The 21,636-nt window shown below is 45.3% G+C and overlaps 1 protein-coding gene across 1 annotated transcript; it reads right to left on the bottom strand.

The window, feature by feature from the left end:
* Window positions 1-1,206: 1,206 nt before the first annotated feature.
* On the bottom strand, window positions 1,207-21,080 carry ANKRD1 (ankyrin repeat domain 1). The gene is made up of 9 exons (XM_056849889.1): window positions 20,890-21,080; window positions 18,807-18,986; window positions 11,333-11,470; window positions 11,121-11,228; window positions 7,295-7,393; window positions 5,586-5,684; window positions 5,325-5,423; window positions 1,883-1,981; window positions 1,207-1,353 (listed from the first exon to the last, which is right to left on the bottom strand). Exons 1-9 carry the CDS (start codon window positions 20,914-20,916, stop codon window positions 1,243-1,245), a joined length of 960 nt encoding a protein of 319 aa, XP_056705867.1. The 5' UTR covers window positions 20,917-21,080; the 3' UTR covers window positions 1,207-1,242.
* Between the last annotated feature and the right edge of the window lie 556 nt (window positions 21,081-21,636).

The raw sequence follows: 21,636 nt of genomic DNA, 5'->3' as shown, positions 1-21,636 counted from the left end.
CCGGGTTGGGAAATACCTGGAGATTGGGGGGGGGGGGGACAGAGCCTGAGGAAGGCAGGGTTTAGAGAGGGGAGGGACTTCAATGCCATAGAGTCCAATTGGCAAAGTGGCCATTTTCTCCAGGGAGACTGATCTTTGTCAGCTGTAATAGCAGATCTCCAGCCACCACTTGGAGGTTGGCAACCCTACTTTTGGGGATCCTTTGCAGCCTAACTTGTCAGGTGACCAGTTTGTAACTTTCAAAACTGGTGCTAACAAAGCCGCTAAGAAGCAATCTTCTTTTGCGATAAAGGCTTAAGAAAAACCAGCTTCTCCATTCTGTGCAATATCTTGGGACAAATTAAGAGGAGAAAGAGTGACGTTTGAAATCTTAAATAGGATTTACTACAAAAAAAATGTACGTCAAAAGCTGTACAAATATACATCGCCTTTTCTTCCGCTTCTCAGTCTTTCGGAACAACTGCGGACTTCCTTGAGCGCCTTTTTTGCCCTGCCCTCCTCCTACCTACATAAACGTTCCACACTGAAATTTGCCATGCCAACAGCTCTCTGACATCTGATTGAAAGACTTGGCCACGACTTCTCTTGAGTTTGAACAAAAGAGAAGAACCGTTCCCTCGTTAATTCTCCTTAATTGCAGTTAACATTCTCTGCCTTCCCGCTGCTTCTCCAGCCTCTGCTTTTGACAGTTTACCAGGACACCAGTGAATCAGCAGAAACCGGGTGATGGTTCCAAACACCCTCGAATGAAAAGAGCGCTGGCCGGGAAGCGACTAATATGCTCCGAACTGCTGTTGTCTTTTATAAAAAGCAGCCTAATGCTCCTGGCTGATTCTCATTAGCACCTCAGTGACTCCAGCTCTCTCGCTAACAGTGGTGCCAACTTGACTTACTGAAAAGATCAACGAAGAACAACGGCCAACGAAACGCTATCCAAGAAAAGGGGGGGGAGAACGGAAAGGAATACAAAATATAAATAGGAATAAATAAAGCCACTTGAAATGAGCAGAACTTGAATGTTCAAGCTGGGCCTTTGGAAACAATGTTGTCCTTGCTTTTTCCCTTCTTTTGGGTGTTCCTTCGGACTCTTAACAAAGGCGGCTTTACATAACCCAGCAAGTTAAACGCTTGTTTCGTTCCCTGAAGGCGGCATCGTTTGTAACGCTGCTGCTCCTTCCTGTCGGTAATGGTGCCATTTGCAAGGTTGCTGTCAATCCCCTTGGCGTTGGAGGCTTAAAGAGTTCAGAACGTGTCTATAGGGCAGCTCTTGTACGAGTTCTCCTTCAGGCTGTTGAAGATTTCTTTGGTGCCGTTTTGCCATTGCAGAACAAGATCCATGGGACTTTTCCCTTCCTGCATGGGGAACATAAGGAAATGAGATTTACTCTTCCAACCATAGTTTAACTTACAATGTTTCTGTTTTGGTCTACCATGTTTCTAGAAGTTGGCTACCTTTCTGGAATGATGGTGAGAAGCAATCGGAACTATTTGTTGGGCAAAAAAACCCCATGAGTGTTGACAGATTTGGTCAGTTTCTGCTTTTAGCGTGGTGTAGTGATTAAGAGCGGTGGTTTGGAGTGGTGGAGTCTGATCTGGAGAGCCAGGTTTGATTCCCCACTTCTCCACATGAGCGGCGGAGGCTAATCTGGTGAACTGGATTTGTTTCCCCACTCCTACACACAAAGCCAACTGGGTGACCAAGTCATGCTCTCTCAGCCTCACAGGGTGTCTGTTTTGGGGAGGGGAAGGGAAGGTGTTTGTAAGCTGGTTTGAGTCTCCTTAAGTGGTAGAGAAAGTCGGCATATAAAAACCAAATCTTTTTCTTCTTCCGCAAACATATTTTCTGCAATAGTATAATAATAAAAACTGACGAGCTACTTACAGTATTCTTCACATTTAGGTTGGCTCCATACATAATCAGGAGTCGGATCATTTTGTAGCGATTCAGCCTCACTGCATCATGCATCGGAGTATCTCCTTCCTGGAACAGAGCAGAAAATGAACAAGATCTGCTTTCAGGCGTCCTCCTGAAAACACTTCACCAATCAGGCAGCTTCTTCCACCCAAGTGCCACGGTGCTGAATGGATTGCCTTGGGTGGGTGGCAAGCGTGTTAAGTGCTATTCCCATTCTCTTGGTGAACATTTTCTGTTTCAGGGGCACCCTTGGTCTCTAAGCACTACCAAGGTTGCCTTGGAGAGGGAGCAGCTGTTAAACAAGCAATAAGGTAGTGGCATAGCCTTTTGCATGACCTGCAACCGAGTGTGATGTTAGATGCTGTGCCAAAATCTCATAAAGGCTTTAAGTAACCATTGACCCAGTCACCTGTGGCTAGTAAAAGGATAAGAAAGAGGAAGGTAGCGTTTATAAATTGATTTGCTATCTCCTCTACTGCTTGGGCCTGTGGGCTTGTTGTGTGTGTATTCATAATTTTTTAGAAGCCTCTTGTAAGTCCAATTGACAGCTGCCTTTCAGACCTGTGGATTCCCTAAGCCAGAGGGGTAGGGTTGCCAGGTCCCTCTTCACCACTGGCGGGAGGTTTTAGGGGTGGAGCCTGAGGAGGGCGGGGTTTGGGGAGGAGAGGGACTTCAATACCGTAGCATTCAATTGCCAAAGCTGCCATTTTCTCCAGGTGAACTAATCTCTTATCAGCTGGAGATCAGTTGTAATAGCAGGAGATCTCCAGCTAGTACCTGGAGCTTGGCAATCATACAAGAGGGGAGATGGTTGCCTAGCTTTCACAAGATCACCCAAATGACATCAGCCCAACAGGCATTTCAGTTTGGGGATATTTCTATTCAGCAGGACACAGCCCCAGTAGTAGGGTTGCCAACCTCCAGGTACTAGCTGGAGATCTCCTGCTCTAACAACTGATCTCCAGCCGATAGAGATCAGTTCACCTGGAGAAAATGGCCGCTTTGGCAATTGGACTCTATGGCATTGAAGTCCCTCCCCTCTCCAAACCCTGCCCTCCTCAGGCCCCACCCCTAAAACCTCCCGCCAGTGGTGAAGAGGGACCTGGCAACCCTACCTCCCATGTACCTCTCACGATTGTCTCGATCACATATAAATGTTATTTGACTGGGCCAGTGTTATTAGAGAGCTACTTCATGGGAAAGCCATTTCATTGGAATGGCCTGTACGCTGCCTGTTCAGAGGACTCATGAAACAAGAATCCGCTTACTCCAGTGATGGCGAACCTTTTAGAGACCGAGTGCCCAAACTGCAACCCAAAACCCACTTATTTATCGCCGAGTGCCAATGCCGCAATTTAACCTGAATACTGAGGTTTTAGTTTAGAACAGGGGTGGGGAACCTTTTTTCTGCCAAGGGCCATTTGCATATTTATAACATCGTTCGGGGGCCATACTGGGCGTGGATCTCCTGGTGTGTGTGTGTGGGGGGAAGCTAGGGTTGCCAGGTCCTCTTCACCACTGGCGGGAGGTTTTGGGGGTGAAGCCTGAGGAGGGCGGGGTTTGGGGAGGAAGACTGCACAGCCATAGAGCCCAATGGCCAAAGTGGCCATTTTCTCCAGGGGAACTGATCTCTATTGGCTGGAGATCAGTTGTAATAGCAGGAGATCTCCAGCCACCACCTGGAGGTTGGCAACCTTAGGGGAGGCTATGCAGAGAAGGCTTGGAGAGTGCCTCAGCTCCCCCAGGTCTTCCCCCTCCTCCCAGGTGGGAAGGCAGCCAGCGGTGGGCCCAGGCAACCAAGGTGCCAGGGGGGCGTAGCTTGCAGCCTGCGGTCGATCTGCAGGGAAGGAAAGAAAGAAAGAAAGAAAGAAAGAAAGAAAGAAAGAAAGAAAGAAAGAAAGAAAGAAAGAGAAAGAAAGAAAGAAAGAGAAAGAAAGAAAGAAAGAAAAAGAAAGAAAGAAAAAGAAAGAAAGAAAGAAAGAAAGAAAGAAAGAAGGAAGGAAGGAAGGAAAGAATGAAGGACAGAAAGAAGGAAGGAAGCAGGGAAAGAAGGAAGGAAAGAAGGAAAGGAAGGAAGGAAAGAAAGTAGGAAGGAAGGAAGGACAGAAAGAAGCAAGGAAAGAAGGAAAGAAGCAAGGAAAGAATGAAGGACAGAAAGAAGGAATGAAGGACAGAAAGAAGGAATGAAGGACAGAAAGAAGGAAAGGAGGAAGGAAGGGAAGAAAGGAGGACAGAAAGAAGGAAGGAAGGACAGAAAGAAGTAAGGAAAGAAGGAAGGAAGGAAATAATGAAGGACAGAAAGAAGGCAGAAAGGAAGCATGGAAAGGAGAGAGAGAGAAAGAAAGAAAGAAAAGGAGAGAGAAAAAGAGGGGGGGGAAGAGACAGAAAAAGAGGAGAGAAAGAATAGGAGAGTGACAGAAAAAGGAAGAAAAGAGAGAAAAGCCTTCACACACACACACAGCCGGCTCCCTGCGACCGGGCTTCAGCCTTCCCACCTCTCCCCCACCCCCACCCCCAAGTCCACAAAAGTCCTCCACCTGATCGGCTCCCACGCGGATGCTCCGGCCCCGGGAGGGAGCGATTGGCTTTTTCCTCCTCTTCCCCCCTCCCTCCCTCCCTCCCTCCCTCTGCGGCGGCCGAGAGAGGTTTCAACCCCTGTGCCGCGCGGCGTGCAGGGACGCTTCGCCTTCCCGGCTTGGGGGAAGCGTCTTCCTCCCTCCCGCCTCCCGCCTCCTCTTGCCGATGGCGAGAGGGGATTTAAAGGGGCCGCAGCGTTCCTGCACGCTGCGGCTTCAGAGAGGGCCGTGCTGCGCTGCGTTTCTCTGGCAGCTGCAGCGGAGCCCAGTCTGGGCCAGGAGCCTTCTTACTCCTCCTCCCAGAGGCTCCAGGGGCTGCTTGGGCGCAAGTCCCGCCGGCCGCCACCGCAGCATGGCCCCCCCCCCCACCGCACGGGCTGCTCCCGCTCCCCGGCTCCGCTTCACAGGCCGCTCGGCTGGGCTGCGCGCGGGGCAGAACCGGGGCGGCAGCGGCGGCAGCTCCTCTTGGCCGAGCGGGGGAGGCGCCGCAGGTGGCAGCCCGGCTTTCAGGGGCCTTTTGCAGCGGGCGGGCGGGCAGGCGGGCCCTGAGGGCGACCGCTGCCGGCTCGCCCGCTGTCCCCGCCCCCGTTCTGAAGCGCCTCCCAGTCCGACCTCGGCGTGAGGAGCCAATCCGGAGTCGCTGCGGACCGCCCGTGGCGCGGGGCCAGGCAAAGCCGCGCCTCAACCCCTCGCCTCCAGCCCGGGAAGGGAAGGGGAAGGAAGGCTGCTTCCCCGGGGGGGGGGGAGTGGAGGCGGCCGGGCGCGTGCCGGCAGAGAGGGCTACGCGTGCCAGAGTCGGCACGCGTGCCATAGGTTCGCCAACACGGGCTTACTCTGTCTTTGGCATTGAGATCTGCTTCACAGGCGATGAGGTGTTCTCCACAGTCATACTGGCCGGTCCTCACTGCCACATGCAAAGGTGTGCTGAGCAGCTAGGGAAAGGGAAGAAAGCATCATCCAGGGAAGCAAGGCAGTTGGTTCCAATACAATAAATGAAAAACTTTGGCCTAAAACAGAATCACGTACGAACAGCTACCAAAGCCCTGGGGGGGGGGGGGATTCCACATCAAAAGCTGTGATAATATAAAAGCTACCTTGTCTCTGGCATTTCTGTTTATTCCTTTGTTCAGCAAGTACTTCAGGACTTCCACATTTCCGCCACGACACGCCCAATGAATAGCTGTTGATTCAAGCTGTGCCCAAGGAAAAGGATCAAATTAGTGGAAATTAAATGATGTCCAAGCAATGTATGTACCACAATACCTTTGACAGAGAAGACAACTGGATCATCTTTTCCAGTACTGTCTACCTGAACAAACAGTGTTGCGAAATACCTGTAGAGTTTGGGGCACAGCCTGGGGAGGGCAGAGTTTGGGGAGGGGCAAGACCTCAGTGGGGTATAGTGGCACAGAGTCCTCCCTCAAAAGCAGCCATTTTCTCCAGAGGAACTGATCTCTGTTGTCTGAAAAGGAGTTCTAATTCTGGGCGATCTCCAGGCCCCACCTGGAGGTATGCACCAGTATGAGCAAATAGCTCTTTGGCCTCACCAGCTGGGGTCTTCCCAGTGTCAAGGAAATGGGCTCCCATAATTCCTTGCTGTTATAATTTCTTTGGTTCAGGCTTTTGGCCTGCTCTAGATTGATATTAGACCCTGAACGGTTGGAGTGCAAACATTCCAGCCTGCAATTTATTGCTGTGGGAATGGTTTCACTTTTGAAAGATTCACTCCTGTGGGAGGAGAGATAACACGCAGTTGTGAGTCCTTTACAGCCCTCCTTTCCTCCCTAAATTGAAGGCCATTTGTTACTAGGGCAACAAATCTGTCGAGCAAGGTGTTATCTTTTGCTGATGAGTACCAGGTGAACTGAGTTCTGCAGACTCAAGCTCACCTTTGACATACCCTGATGCAAGAGTGGGGCAATGTTTGATACATCATTAATTACTGGTTTATGGATTTCTTCGCAGTCTCATTGGATCATGTGGGCTCACTCTATTGGGACTGCAATGATAAAAATGGCCAGTTGATAGCCATAATCTATGAATGATTGGGATATGCAGTGGCATGTCAGCTTCATCACAAACCCATTTTGATTTACCCTTATATGGGGAAATTCTGTCAGACGGACTTTGGAAACAACTCTGGATGCTTCATCAAGATGCGATGACTTTTGTGGAACCGGTAAACTTATTTGAAACTTGCCTAAAGCTTTTGCCAAACTTTTGAACCTAAGAATCTTACTGTGTAGTTAGCTGTGTTAAACCTGTTGTTATTTTCTGCTTAAACCGCTTCATGAGCCTTTTGCTTTTCTGTAATGAGCACAAATCTTTGGAATAAATATTTAACCTATATTTTGGTTGTGCCCTTTGGCTTTGGGGGCTTCAACAACAGAAAAAAATGGAGCAATCTAAAAGGAAGGGGGGAGAAATCCAAGCCTCGGTTTTAAAGAGCTTTTCTTTTGCTCAGAAAGAGCTCGGATGAAGCAGGAAGTATTTGAATCCCTGCCTCTGTCCATGCTGCTTTGTAATTGGCTGTGAGAAAAACCAAACTTGCGTGTCCCGCACTTTGCCTTATGCATGGGGATTTCACCCAGGCTTTGCTCAGGGAAGATAGAAGAGTTGGGTTAACAGAGGAATGGGAAGACCCAGACATTGCGAGGACTGGGAGCGAGGTCATCACTAATAGACGGAAAACTCATGCATAACTCCAAGGAACAACCGATTCAGACCGGGGTGAACATGAGTGAAAGTACCCATGCATAAATGACCCCTGTGGATCTAATACACATACACAAAATATACATACCATATCTTGGAACTCAAGCTGGGCTCCAGCTTCTACTAACTTTTCCACCACTGCCAGGTGTCCTTCTGAGCATGCTCGATGTAATGCTGTGCGCTTGTACTGTGAATTGGAAGAGTGATAAATGGTTTGCTTTCTTTTTAAAAAAGACAATCTATGTTAGATATAACGGCTTTTTCTGCAGGGACTTTTCCCAGCGGTCACTCCCGCTGACTGCTTCGGGGCTTCCTTTTGATTATGCATGCCTTTTCCACCCATCAGAAGTCACCTAGCTCTCCCTGTGCGTTTTGGCTGCATTTTCCCGACTCTGGCTAAAACAACATCTGGAGAAAACGGGCAAAATACGTTGGGAGAGCAAGGCAACCTCTGACAGGTGGAAAAGGCATGAACAATCAAAAGGAAGCCCCGAAGCAGTTGGCAGGAAACGTCCCTGCATAAAAAGCCTATGTATTCTATTCAAAATGCCCATTTTGTCTGGATCACCTAGCCCACATTGTTTTAGCATGTCTGCAAAATAATATTGCACGAAACAAATATATCACTCCCTGGATAAAACAGCTAAAGACACTTTCTGAGAAGAGGATACTGCTTTATCTGCTGTCAAATAGATCGGCCAATTGCATGAGAGATGTGGCAACTTTTCTCTTTATAGTGTCAAGGCAAAATTAAATTTCATTTCCCCTTTTTAAAATGTGAAGTGGTTGATGGATAGCCAATGGAGTGTTAAATCTAGGGAAAGGAAAGCCTATGTGTGTCAAAAAGAGAATCTTCTAGCTCTTCATTCTTATTGCGTTAGAGGAAAGCAGCAGCACATAGCATTTCTCTCGTGCTTTGGGAGCATTCAGAGCCCTTCTCCCACACACACAATTAAACCCTTAGCCTTCATTCCCGCTGAAACAAAGCCTAAGAATGACATTTGCTTATGCTCACCTCTTGCCTCTGTCTCCCCCCCCTCAACCTACATGTATATGATAAGCTCCTTAAAATGGGGCCTTTTGCTTACGTTGCTATCTACAGTGTCATGCACTCTTCTAGTGCTATATATAATTCCAGCACTTCATACACATTCCTGTTATCTCTATATGGCCATAAAGGGCAATGGTGGCTGCGGCTGACGGAATAACAGTGCAAACCTGTGCAGAGTTTCTCCAGTCCACGCCCATTGGAATCAGTGGGCTTAGACTGGCGTATCTCGTCCTCGGGTAGCACTTTCAGACTTCCTGTTCTCAGGCCAGCTGCTGAGTTCATGATTGTGACTGTGAAACTAACGAAGCTTAAGCTTCAGGGCCCCTAATCCCAAAGGGGACCCCTGAAGCAACTTTTTTTTTAATGAGTGAATTTCTCAACAAAATCGATGGAGATTTTTAGTGATAGAATCATAAGCCAATGGGTTGAAGTACTTAATATTGACCATAGAATATGTTTTAATACCCATTTCATATGGCCTCATATGGTCCCTGTAATTGGTCAAATTTCAAAATTTTCTCAGGGGCTTGCAGCGCCCGAACCCCCAGCTGTAAGGGCTCTCTGAGCTCACCAGAATCTATTCGTAGCCTACATTTTGATAGCTGGATCCTCGAATCCTTCGTTGCTGCATGGCTTAATAGTTCTATAGTTTTATTTCATCACTGCATGGCCCATTTTCAAGGACTCCACCCTACCACCCTGTTCTCCACCATTTGGGCCTCAAGGTCCTTGCAAGGGCAGCAAGGTCCTTTTGGACCTTGTTGGATGTTGCCCTATTGTTGCTGGTTGCGAAGGGGCCCCCATAACAGTTCAAGCTTCAGGGCCCCCAAAATGTAGGTCCGCCACTGATTGAGGGGAGATCTGGACCGAGGAACTCCAAGCACCCGGCTCTCTTAGCCACTGCAGCTGCTTCGAACCCTAAAATCTGCTCCTTTTCAAAGTCATACCCTGCCAGATAAGAGGTGTCTATTGTGGCATTTTTATTTTATTTTTTACAATAATGTATGCAATTTGGTATTTTAGATTAAATGTTCTTGGTCCCCTGAATTCCCATGTCAATATTTCACTGGTTCTTACAAGTAACCAACCACCTTTAAGTTGGCAAAATTTTGTGTTTCAGCTTGTTTAAGAAGAAGAGTTGATTTTATATGCCGACTTTACCACTTAAGGAAGAATCAAACCGGCTCACAATCACCTTCCCTTCCCCACAGCAGACACCCTGTGAGGTAGGTGGGGCTGAGAGATCTCTAAGAGCTGTGACTAGCCCAAGGTCACCCAGCTGGCTTCATGTGTAGGAGTGGGGAAACCAACCAGGTTCACCAGGTTAGCGTCCGCCACTCATGTGGAGGAGTGGGGAATCAAACCCGGTTCTCCAGATTAGGGTCCACCGCTCCAAACCACCACCCTGAACCACTACACCAGTGATGGCGAACGTTTTAGAGACCGAGTGCCCAAACTGCAACCCAAAACCCACTTATTTATCGCCAAGTGCCAACACGGCAATTTAACCTGAATACTGAGGTTTTCGTTTAGAAAAAACAACTCCTACATTAACATATTTTGTCTTAAAAGAAAAACACAATAACAGAGCTTTCAATGATACAAACAACTTTTTATGGAAAGGTCAAAGTTTGGCATGCTTTTGAACAATCTAGTCCAGCTCCTGTATCTCACAGTGGCTCACATCTACAATAAGGAGGTAGCACATACCCATCAGGGCTAGTAACCCGTGATGGACTTTTCCGGCTTGCAACAGAAAACACCAAGGTGACAAATGCTTACAGAGCAGTTCACCTGGGGTTCCCTGAGGCAGGACCATTTGTTACTATGACAACAAGTGGTCCGGTGGATGGGAGAAGCAATTGCATTTTTTACCAATGTTAATTGAGCCGTATCCTGGAATGTCTTGCAGTTTGATTTCCCCAGCCAGGCCAAAGGCCTGGACCAAAGATTTTTCAGCAACAAGGAATTGGAGGGGGGGGGTCCCATTTCCTTGATACGCCTTACCCCAGACAGGGGAAGGAGGAAGCGCTCCCATTGGGCTGCTGGGCAGAGGGGCGGGTGATGTGAGAAATGACGTCAGGCACGCATGGAGAGGGGGAGGGGAGCAGCCCGGCCCCTCGTCCTTCTGGCTTTCTAGTAACGAACTCAGGCAAACTCTGTGCTGGGATGGCAGCGCACGTGCCCACAGAGGGGGCTCTGAGTGCCCAATCTGGCACGCGTGCCATAGGTTCGCCACCACGGCACTACACCATGCGGGCATGAAATCTTTTTATTAACTATGCATGTAACCTGGAATGTAGTTTATCATGCGGTGACGATTTTGTACGGTATGTGCATAGTTCTTTTTATGTGTTGTTGACTGTTGATTATGTTATTGCTGTTCTATGATCATAATAAAATTAAGTGAAGTATCTTTTTATGCCAACTTTAATATATGTATGTATGTGTTTGTCAAGTCGCAACTGACTTATGGCGACCCCAGCAAGGATCTTTCATGCCAAGTGATTAAGCAGAGGTGGTTGCACGGGAAGTGGAATATCTCAGCTGAAAAAAATGGGGGCGTTCCCAAGCCGAAACGGCTCAGGAGGCCGCCTAATGGCAGCAGCGCCCCCTGGCCGGCGCTGTAACACCCCAGGAACGCCTCCCAGGACGCTGCTGCGGCCTTTGCTGGTGTACGGACACCGGCGACAGGCTCCGGTGGCGTCTGGCCCAGAGCTGTAGCAGCAGTGGCCAGAGGCCGGCGTCCGGCCCTGCACGCCGATGCTGGGTCCAGCGCTGGGCGCAGCCACCGCCGGAAGTCAGGAATGTGTGGTTAATGATATAGATATTCTTTATGTGAAATAGAAATGAATTAACATACCTCATCACAAGCATCTGGATCCCCTTTGTCTGATAAATATTTTTCAATTACTGGCTTCTTGTTTTCCAAGGAAGCCTTTAAAAACATAGGAATGTCCACAGGACCTGTCTGATGGAGAACAAAAATAAGTGTTAGACAAGAAGGGATTTTTGGGGTGGGGGTGGGGGTAATGCCAAAAAAATAGCAATAAGATATTTTGTTATAGAACTTACTATAACCTCTTGTTCAGGCTCCTTTAAAATAGGCACTTTGACTTTCTTGTATTTTTTTCTTTTTTTCAGTTGGATGATTTTTTCAAGATCTTCTAAGTTTTCAAGTTTTGGTCTCTCCTCTAGTTTCTTCTTCTTCAGCTGAATGGAATTGGAAATAGCAAACATTTGACTGTCCAGAAACTAGAGCAAACATGAGGTCAAGTAACACCAGCTTCAATCCATAGGTTTCAGAGATCTCCTACTCCCATGGAGTCCTCTTGCCAATTAGGTATGCTTCTTATGCATGTTTTAATTTGTTAGCCCCATTGGTAGCCCTTATGTGGGCTGAAAGACAGGACATAGATTTTGTTTAACAGCAACAACAATAATAGGAGAGGTTCTGCTTTGGGTTCCAGGCTCCAGAGAGAGATAAGGTCATAGAGATACAAGGGCAGAGCCTTTCTTCTCAAGCATTCTTGAGGCCCACCTACCACAGTTTCAAAAATGGACAATTCCATTGGATGCTGCAACTTCCATCTGTTTATATATTTAGATATAGATATGGATTATGTATACATATATATCTATATACATATAAAACATGTGTTTCTGATTCATTGTTGGAGGTCCGATTGGCTGCACACATTTTTTAGAAGTGGCTTTGACAGCAGCTGTCACCACAGTTATTGCATGACTAACACTAAGCTGTGTGTATGGAAGAAAATATTTTAAACAATATGTTAATTTTAAAGGGCATCCTGTTAAACAGAGCCTCTGTGTGAATTGTTGAAGAGTTACTATTAGAGTTACTATTAGAGTTATGTGTGACATCCTTCCCTGACATTTTGTGGTCGGCTTTGCCTCTTGTGGTAGCCGTTTTGTGGTTGGCGCCACCTCCTGCAGAAGCCTTTTTGTACCTGGTGCCAGAATTCCAACAGTGCTGACAAGCTGGTTAGAGACACCTGGGCTAGAGAGAAGTCGCTGAAGTATAGTGTAGAATTTACTAGTTTCTATGTGGTGTTTTGTTCTCAGTGGCAGGTGGAACAGCATTTTCACTCATGCAATGCCACTTCTTCCTTTCAAAATGCTAAGGCTTCATGAATGACAAGCTGTCTGTTTTCTGCAAGGTAAGTTCACTGTGTGTGCTGGAACAGATCCTTTTGTACAGCACACATCACACTTCCATAGCAAAGTGGGGGTGTGAACCTTAGTCTCCCAGAACCCCACATTCACCTACACTGACTCTCCAGTTTAGCATCCCCCATCCTCACCAATGGTCACCATTATTGTGGACTTCTGATTCCCATGGCAAGTGTAGTGTGTAGGATACCTCTGTGATGCGTGATCTGAGAGAAACCCTCATAATTTCATCTTGTCCCGATGACAGCGTAATTCTATGATTCTGCCATGGTCTTATGGGGACTGGATGTGCTGAATGAGATAATCCAATCCCTGTGAAAAGTGGATATATCCTAATGCCACTGGTTCTTAAACTGTGAGGCCAACAAATGATTAAGGAATCACATACGGCAAAGCATTATATGCTTGTAAAGATCCACTGTAGTTAGTACTCTTTAGGGATAATCATCAGGCAGTATTAGAATCACATTTGCCAAACAGTGTGGCAAGCCTGACTGACTTTAGCAGGATTGTTCACAGAACCAAATGCTCACGAGTGTAAATGGGAGTGAGAAAATCTGTCCCCAAAAGTTAAATTCTTATTGCACTGGTAGATACTACCCATCTATTTTTAAGTGATTCTCGATGAAGCGGTTTCAAGTTACACCTTTGGTGCACCTCATTAAAGGGGAAGGGAGAAAGAGTCGTTTTTAAGAAATGTCGAATTTGGATCTGTCACTAGATGTAACACTGTGTTGTAATTCTTCGTTTGAATAATCCACCCGCACAGAAGCTGTAAAATGCTAATTTTCAAGCTCCAGATAATCTGTTACTGCAAAGTGAAAGTATGTGAAATGAAATGTTACTAATGTTTTCTCTGTTTTCACCTACCTTCTCAGGAGAAGGCTAGTACACTCTTATTTCTGCAGACACTAGTGTTATTTTCATCCACCACGAGAAATATGTTGGGTGGTGGGAAGAAAAATCATGATGATCATATTACAAAATGTAATTATTCGTGAGGGATCATCGTTTAATGGCCAGGTAGATGCTTTACAGGCATACGGCCTCATGTTCCATCCCCAGCATTTTCAGATAAAAGAAAACATTTCTACCCTAAGATTTATGGAGGACTGCTGTCCGTCTGGATTAGATGGACCACTGGAGTGACTCACTGTGGCCGTTTCTTACATTCACATGATCTCACAGATCCCATGTCTGTGAGTGGCATAGAATTTAGCTTGTTCTAATAAAGCACCTCAAGGATGGGATCAGATGGTAGGTCTGCCCTGCGATGTTGTCTATTCATTATAGCCAGTTATAGTTGGGTATGTAGGTTATTTTCATCCTAGACGGGATGAAAGATAATCAGATGGAACATGTGAGCCTTCAGTCCTTCCTTCAGAGCCAGCGAGGTGTAGTGGTTAAGAGCAGGGGTTTGGAGCAGTGGACTCTAATCTGGAGAACTGAGTTTGATTCCCTACTCCTCCACTTGAGCGGCAGAGGCTAATCTGGTGAACCGGATTGATTTCCCCACTCCTCCACATGAAGCCAGCTGGGTGACCTTGGGCCAGTCACAGCTGTCTTAGAGCTCTCTCAGCCCCACCTACCACACAGGGTGTCTATTGTGGGGAGGAGAAGGGAAAGTGATTATAAGCCGGCTTGATTCTTCCTTAAGTGGTAGAGAAAGTCGGCATATAAAAACTAACTCTTCTAACTTTTCTTGGCCCTCTCTCTGTTTTCACCCATGTAATGAGTTTGCACACAGATATTATGGAAATTCTGACATTGCCAGGATGGTCGCATCAGTGATACAACTATTCTGCCACAGCATCATGGCTCTGATTCTAGCACTGATACAGCAGCATGGGTTTCATAAGGATTGTTCTATCAATGGCCATCAGTCATGATGAGTAAAAACAGAGAGATTTGGCCATTGATTTGACTGGCCATTGTTAGGGAGGGATGTTTTGATCCTTTTTGTGAGTTTCTGTGGGGCACCTGGCTGGTCACTGTTGGAAAAGGATGATGGAATAGATGGACTGCTTTAGCAAGGCTGTTCTCCGTCTTTTCAGAGTTTATGGTGGTGCTTGTCACTGAATCTTTGTACCCAGTTCTGTTGTTCACTGGACAGGGCTGTGATTTTGTCTAGCATCATATTGGTACATCATTGTCAACAAATAAGCATATTGCACTCTTGTAGCAGAAAATGCATGGAGCATAGATAGGGTTGCCATATCCGGGTTGGGAAATACATGGAAATTTTGGGGGTGGAGACTGAGGAGGGCAGGGTTTGGAGAAGGGAGGGACTTCAATGCCATAGAGTCCAATTGCCAAAGCTGCCATTTTCTCCAGGTGAACTGATCTCTGTTGGATCTCTGTTGGATGGAGATCAGTTGGAATAGCAGCACATCTCCAACTAGTACCTGGAGGTTGGAAACCCGAGCTGGTTGTAATAGCAGGAGATCTCCAGCTTGTAATATCAGTTGTAATAGCAGGAGATCTCCAGCCACCACCTGGAGGTTGAGAGAGTAAAAACCAGCACGCTGCTCAATATACAATATGCAAAAAAGTGTATTACAAAATGACGAAGCACAGGGCAAAACAATAGCAACGACAACAAAGACAGTAAAGAATACAAAACAATCCTAGGAAACCTAGGAACAATAATTCCCACTTAATAACTGACGTTTGAAAAGACCTCTAGCATGGGTAAATTCCAAGTTCCACGGAGGTGGTATGGGAGAGAACGTTCCTTGGTAAAGTGAAAGTTCGAAACAACGGTGGAGCCCCGAAGGGCGATGGAAAGGATTTCTCCAAAGCCGCAAAAGCAAAGAGATGAAAGGGAAACGTCTTCCGGAATTGTAATGCTTTTCGCAAATTACATTGCTTTTTCAGCCTAAGAAATATACATATCCATATACGTTTAAGTCTCTCCATAAGTATCATATATCTAGTGGTATTTTCTAATATCTAAAGTCGTTGTGTACAACTCAAACAGTGTGCTAAAAATATTAGTAACTTTAACATTTTACTTGGTATTTTTAAAATTCCTTTAAATATGAATCTTACACATTTTTTACATTTAGTTTTTCATTTTAAGGTGCTATGCATATTATATTCCATGCTGAGAGAGCTCTAAGAATCCCAGCCATGTCAGTAATCAGCTACACCTGTAGAATTGGATATCTGAACAATAAAGTAGCACTCTATGGCGCAGTAGTTCCACTCCTATGTATGATTTTAAGAAGTAAGCAGCTTGTGTTTGGTGCTTGAAAATTAATTAAGACAGGAAGATTTTGTCAATGAAATAAATATTGAGTTTAAGGTAAGATGACATCCTTGCATACCCTTCAGGAAGAAATTGACTTTGGCATAATTGTTAGATGTTAATTGGAAGTTTATCGCATTGTAAAATTGTTTTTTTTAATATGTATCTAATATGTGTCTAATATGTATCTAATATAATATTCATAAAATGAAAAACTAAATGTAAAAAATGTGTAAGATTCATATTTAAAGGAATTTTAAAAATACCAAATAAAATGTTAAAGTTACTAATATTTTTTAGCACACTATGTTTGAGTTGTACACAACGACTTTAGGTATTAGAAAATACCATTAGATATATGATACTTATGGAGAGACTTAAACATATATGGATATGTATATTTCTTAGGCTCAAGAAGCAATGTAGTTTGCGAAAAGCGTTACAATTCCGGAAGACGTTTCCCTTTCATCTCTTCGCTTTTGCGGCTTTGGAGAAATCCTTTCCATCGCCCTTCGGGGCTCTGTCGTTGTTTTGAACTTTCACTTTACCAAGGAACATTCTCTCCCATACCACCTCCATGGAACTTGGAATTTACCCATGCTAGAGGTCTTTTCAGACGTCAGTTATTAAGTGGGAATTATTATTCCTAGGTTTCCTAGGATTGTTTTGTATTCTTTACTGTCTTTGTTGTCGTTGCTGTTGTTTTGCCCTGTTCTTCGTCATTTTGTAATACACCTTTTTGCATATTGTATATTGAGCAGCGTGCTGGTTTTTACTCTCAGCAACTTCACAGTGCAGTTGATTCTTCTTGCATTAACCACCTGGAGGTTGGCAACCTTAAGCATAGAGCTGTGTTTGTGAACAACACATCGAGGAATTGGAGGGCTGGCATTTTAGGGAGACTGGTTTTGGTAAGGCATGTTGAGTTTGCAAAATAAGAAGGGCCTTGTCTATGCAATCTTCTCAGCATCATGTGACAGGGCTGCCTTTTGCTGGAGGATGGGCAAAAGGCATGTGATGAGTATGTAAGAAATGGTAAGCGTGAAATCCAGAACAGTGAGAGGCTGGCCTTGCCAGTTGCTATGATGAGGCTGGGGAAGCAGATTGCTTGGCACAGAACCACAGCAAAGTGACAGGAAGGCATTTGGGGTAGGGAGGTTACGCTGGGATAATAACCACTCCCAGACACTATCTGAATAAGTGATTCGTTTGAGAATCATAGTTTGTACATTCCCATACAGTCGGCCAATTAACAGTTCAGCCTTCTGCAGAGTTTCAATGGGCTCATATTGGAGTAACTCTGCATGGGGTTTTACTGTAAATTTCAGATTAGGAAGATACAAATGGCTGCTTTATTCTAAGTTGGATCAAAGGCAGGGCCAGCAGTGCCCAATTCTGAGAGCTAACAGTTTGGTATCACTAAAACACAGCAAATTATTAAACAGCATTTTATTATGTTTGTTATAAACTAGGAAGTGTTATTTCAGTTGGGGGGGATTTGCCTCAGACACCAAGATGTCTTAGTCCATTACTGACCATGAGTCCATTACTGACCATTAGTCCACTACTGACCATTAGTCCACTACTGACCAATGGTCTACTGACCATGTCTAACAGCCATCCTCCAAACTCTCAAAAGAACTTCTTTCCCACCCTGCAACTTGAGATCTCTTCACTGGAAATACTTTAGGATTAAATCTGGGGCATCATGTATGCAAACTATGTTCATTACTGAGTGAGCTACAGCCCATAAATATATCTGATACTCAACATGGCAGAATCTGTGGATACTTAAATCCAGACACGGGACCCATGAACAGATCTTTCTACAAACCTGAAAAAAAGCCCAAGGTTTGCACATACATCTGAAATCTTAAAAAAAAAAAAAAAAAGTGGTCCCTGTACCTTTAAGAAATGCCCTCTCCGTGGCCATTGTGGGGCTTGCTAAGCAACCACAATAGTGTTGCCAGCCTTCAAGCCCTGGAAAAAGGCAGGGGAGAAGGGCCCTTTCCAAGGCTGTTTTTGCCTTTGAGGTAGGGCTCATCACAGCCAGGCCCAGCAGCAATTTCCGAGCAACTTGCTAACACCTGACTTACATGACTCACTCAGGCATGGCTGCTCACTACTGTTCAATTGCAACCACCCCATAAAAGGAATTGTGTGGTGGTTATGTTTTCAGAATAGGAGCTGGGCGACCCAGGTTAACATCCTCCCTCTGGTATGGAAGCTTGCTGAGTGATCTTGGGCCAGTCACACTCTTTCACTCTACCCTATCTCACAGGGTTGTTGTGAGGACAAAATGGAGCGGAGGAGAATGATGTAAGCTGCTTTGGGTCACCATTGTGGAGTAAGGTGGGGCAAAGATGAAGTAAATGAATATAGCTGGAGGGTGGTCAGATAAAAAGGAGGTGGAAAGGAAAGAAGGAAGCAGGGAAAGGTGAGGCTATGGAGGTTGCCAGGAGGCGAGAAAGAGGAAATAGAGCAGGGAAGGGAGTACAGGGGGAAATGAAGTGCCCCTGCAAGTCCTGGTAACTTTCCCAGCAAGCAAGTGTACTATATTTTTTGCTGGGTAGAAGCTACCAAGGGGGAGGGAAGGAAGGAAAGCTGAAGGGGGGGCAGATAAAGGTAGGTTGGCTGGTAGGTGGGAAAGAGAGAAGGAAACAGGAAAAGGATACTTTAGGGGCTTTGAGGGAAGAAAAAGAAGAAATAATGAGGGAGTAGAAAAGGAGATGATCCCCCAAGTCCTTGCGGGTCCCCCCACTTGTACCCTCTAATATCTTCCAGTTCATGGTTCTCTAGTTATATTTAGCTGGTGCTGAGAGCCTTAGGACCAGCTTTGTAATATCATATAATGGAAACCATAAGCAAAGGGAAAATTTCTCAGGTTTCCATGATATCTCTACCAGAGCTGGGCTGAGCCAAAAGGAAAGGTGGGATAAAAATATTTTTTAAAATAAATAAATAAATGTTCCCATTATTATCTGAAGGGTAAGTTCTTGCCAAAGTTAGCAAGGTGTTATCTTAGTTAAGGATTAACAGGAATTCTTTAGAGCTACAGAAGCATAAGAGGGCATCCAGGAAACTATTTTTTTTAATTATTTTTACCTGCGCTTCTAGCTCTTTTTCTTCTTTGTAGGTCAGATTGCGCCGTGTGAAGGAGTGATCTGTGAGTGTCTTCAAATCCTCTTGTTTCTCTAACCTCACAGCAGTTTCATATTCCCCATTTTTTAAAACCTCTAGGAGGAAGTCTCCAGTTTCTCTTCCATCTGCCTTCTTGCCTGTTACCTGTTGAAAGAAAGAGGGCATCTGAGATTTCAGAATTCCAAGGACAAAGCCTTGTCCCCTGACAAAACTACATAGGGAGAAAACTCATGGGCGATAGGGAGGGAGGGAATATGTTGGAATGGAGGTGAAATGGTGACAACATGGATGAGCAGGGATTTGAGAAAGGCAACTGGCTGGACCACTTTGAAGACAAAGAATGTTGTTGACGAGCGTTCCAAATGTTCAGGGAACAAAGTGCTCGGGATGTTTGCAGTCCAGCTTCTGTGCAGAAAGGGAAAGTTGTCCGTTTAAAACGTCACACATCTCTTGACGGGAATTCTGCCAGTTGCGGTAGCTGCTGTCACTCTGCTGCATTGTGACCTGGCAACCCTAAGGGGGCAATGGAGGTCAGAGAGCAATAGCAGGCAGCTGAATGTCATGTATTGTTTGGACTGACCAACCAGTCAATTGGCTGCAAGTTTCTAGTAATATGTAAGCTACGAGGAAATGGATTAGACAGGACACTTGTATGTAAGAAAGAACTAGATTTTTCCTATTTGTGGAACACACTGAAATGGGTGTGGCTTACACTGAAGGATTGCACTGTAAATGGATTCAGGTAAAATAAGGTAACACAACATTAGAAATAACAAAATAAATGTTTGGCCAATGGTGACTAGTCCATTCATTTAAAGGTGTTACTATGTTCTAAGGTCATTACAGACATGTGTCAGCTAACACAGCCAGCCCATTCCATGGGCTTGTTGAAATCAAAGAAACCAATTTCCAAAATCAACATAAATTGCCTTGCTTTCAATGTGTTAGTGACTGAGTTCCTGTGTACTACTTTGGGTACATACAAGCACATGAGTCCAAGTGGGATGTTTTATTCCTACCCACCCCCTTTGAAACACCAACCTCAGTATCATGTTGTGTACTCTCAAACTCCTCTTCATTTCAAAAGACATTTGCCATGCAATATGTGTTTCTCAGACATAGTGGTAGAAGTCACCAAATTTCAATAAGATCTGATTATTTTGGGGGGGATCTTAACTCATTCCAATTGATTCCAGTTGCTAAAGTCAATATAAAGTCATTCTGGTTCATGTCCAGAAACATTTGATGAACCACTCCACTCAAGCAGTGTAAATAGTAAAACTCCAACTCTTACATCTATCTCGGGTTGGAGGAACCTCCTATGGAGTAATGATAGGAAATGCAATCATTGAGATGCCCTGACCTGGATAGCCCAGGCTAACTTGATTTTGTCAGATCTCAGAAGCTAAGATGAGTCAGCCTTGGTTAGAACCTTGATGGGAGACCACCAATGAAGTCCAGAGTTTCTACGCAGAAGCAGACAATGGCAAACCACCTGTGAACATCTCTTCCCTTGAAAACCCTACAGGGTTTCCATAAGTCAGCTAAATAAATAAAAACAAATTGGGCTGGCAATCAACCTGTTAAGGAGACTACTGTCTTGCACTTTCCCCCCTTGCCTTTAATAACCCAGTCATAAACATCAGAGGTCAAAAGAAGCCTATTTGGTCACTTAGCTCCTCTCCTGATACTTTGTTGTCCTGTCCAGGATTGCTTGCATGTTTTGCACAGTGTAGGCATAGTTGGAAATACATATGCAAGATTCAGGAGTATAGATGCTAATGCAGAGTGCAACAGAACATCTTAATGGTTGTGTCTTAGTCAAAAGGTGAATTTTGCATCCCATGCCATAACCTGCTCATTTGTGGAGTGGCATAAAACGGAAATCAAAAGCAAAACAGGCCATTCTCCTCTAAGCAGAGTGCGGCCCAATCCACAAGATCCCGCAACAATTTACAGAAGTACATAATACTATGCACAAATTTATTGTGTGTTACCAAGGCAAACCCTAAAATTACAGTAGATGCCAAAGTTAAGGAACACTTACCAGCTCTTCTACGCTTAGCATCATCATAGTTGGTGCTAGTGGTGTGTAGTACTCCTTTAAGGGAATATGCCTCCCAAAACCCACGACAGTTTTACTGAGACACGCCAATCTAGTTTAGCTTATATATCTCTGGTAGAACTTCTTCTGAATGAGATAATCTTCCAACCTGGGAATCCAAGTACGCCCTCAGCCCCGCCAGCTCTGAGCTAGGTGCTTTCTCATTCCAGACATGTTAACTAGCCAGATCTAGTGTCAAGGGTAGGAATTGGGAAGGGAGGGGGGAGAGGGATGAGTCTCACGGTATAACCACACTGCATAAGTGAATCAGTGCGAAATACAAGAGCTTCATTCCATTCGCAATGACCGCATCGCTCATCAATGCCAGACATTCTTTCAGTCCAGTGCCCAGTGGGACAGCTGTCTGTAGATACCACGCCGTATCGTAACCAACTTTCATATGAGCAAGAGACTCCAGAAAAAGGACAAGTGACCTATGCGCTGCACTTGAACCGTCATTTTCTGAGAAGTGAACACGCGGTCCTCTCTGTTATGGGATGTCATTCTTTTTTTCTTATCACATTTTCTTCATGGATTGTAAGCAGTTTGACAGACAGGGATTCCCCCCCCCCCACTTTCTCCCTTCGTCACGATGGCCTTTGTCTATATTTGTTGGAAGGAATTCTCTGAAGGGATTACGAAGCCAGAATGATGTCTCTGGTGCTAAAAAGGCTTCGTGACATGCTGCGA

The sequence above is a fragment of the Euleptes europaea genome, chromosome 5 (assembly GCF_029931775.1).
Source record: "Euleptes europaea isolate rEulEur1 chromosome 5, rEulEur1.hap1, whole genome shotgun sequence".
NCBI lineage: Eukaryota > Metazoa > Chordata > Lepidosauria > Squamata > Sphaerodactylidae > Euleptes > Euleptes europaea.
Note: the sequence above shows the minus strand (reverse complement) of the source record. Positions and strands in the feature narration are given on the sequence as shown.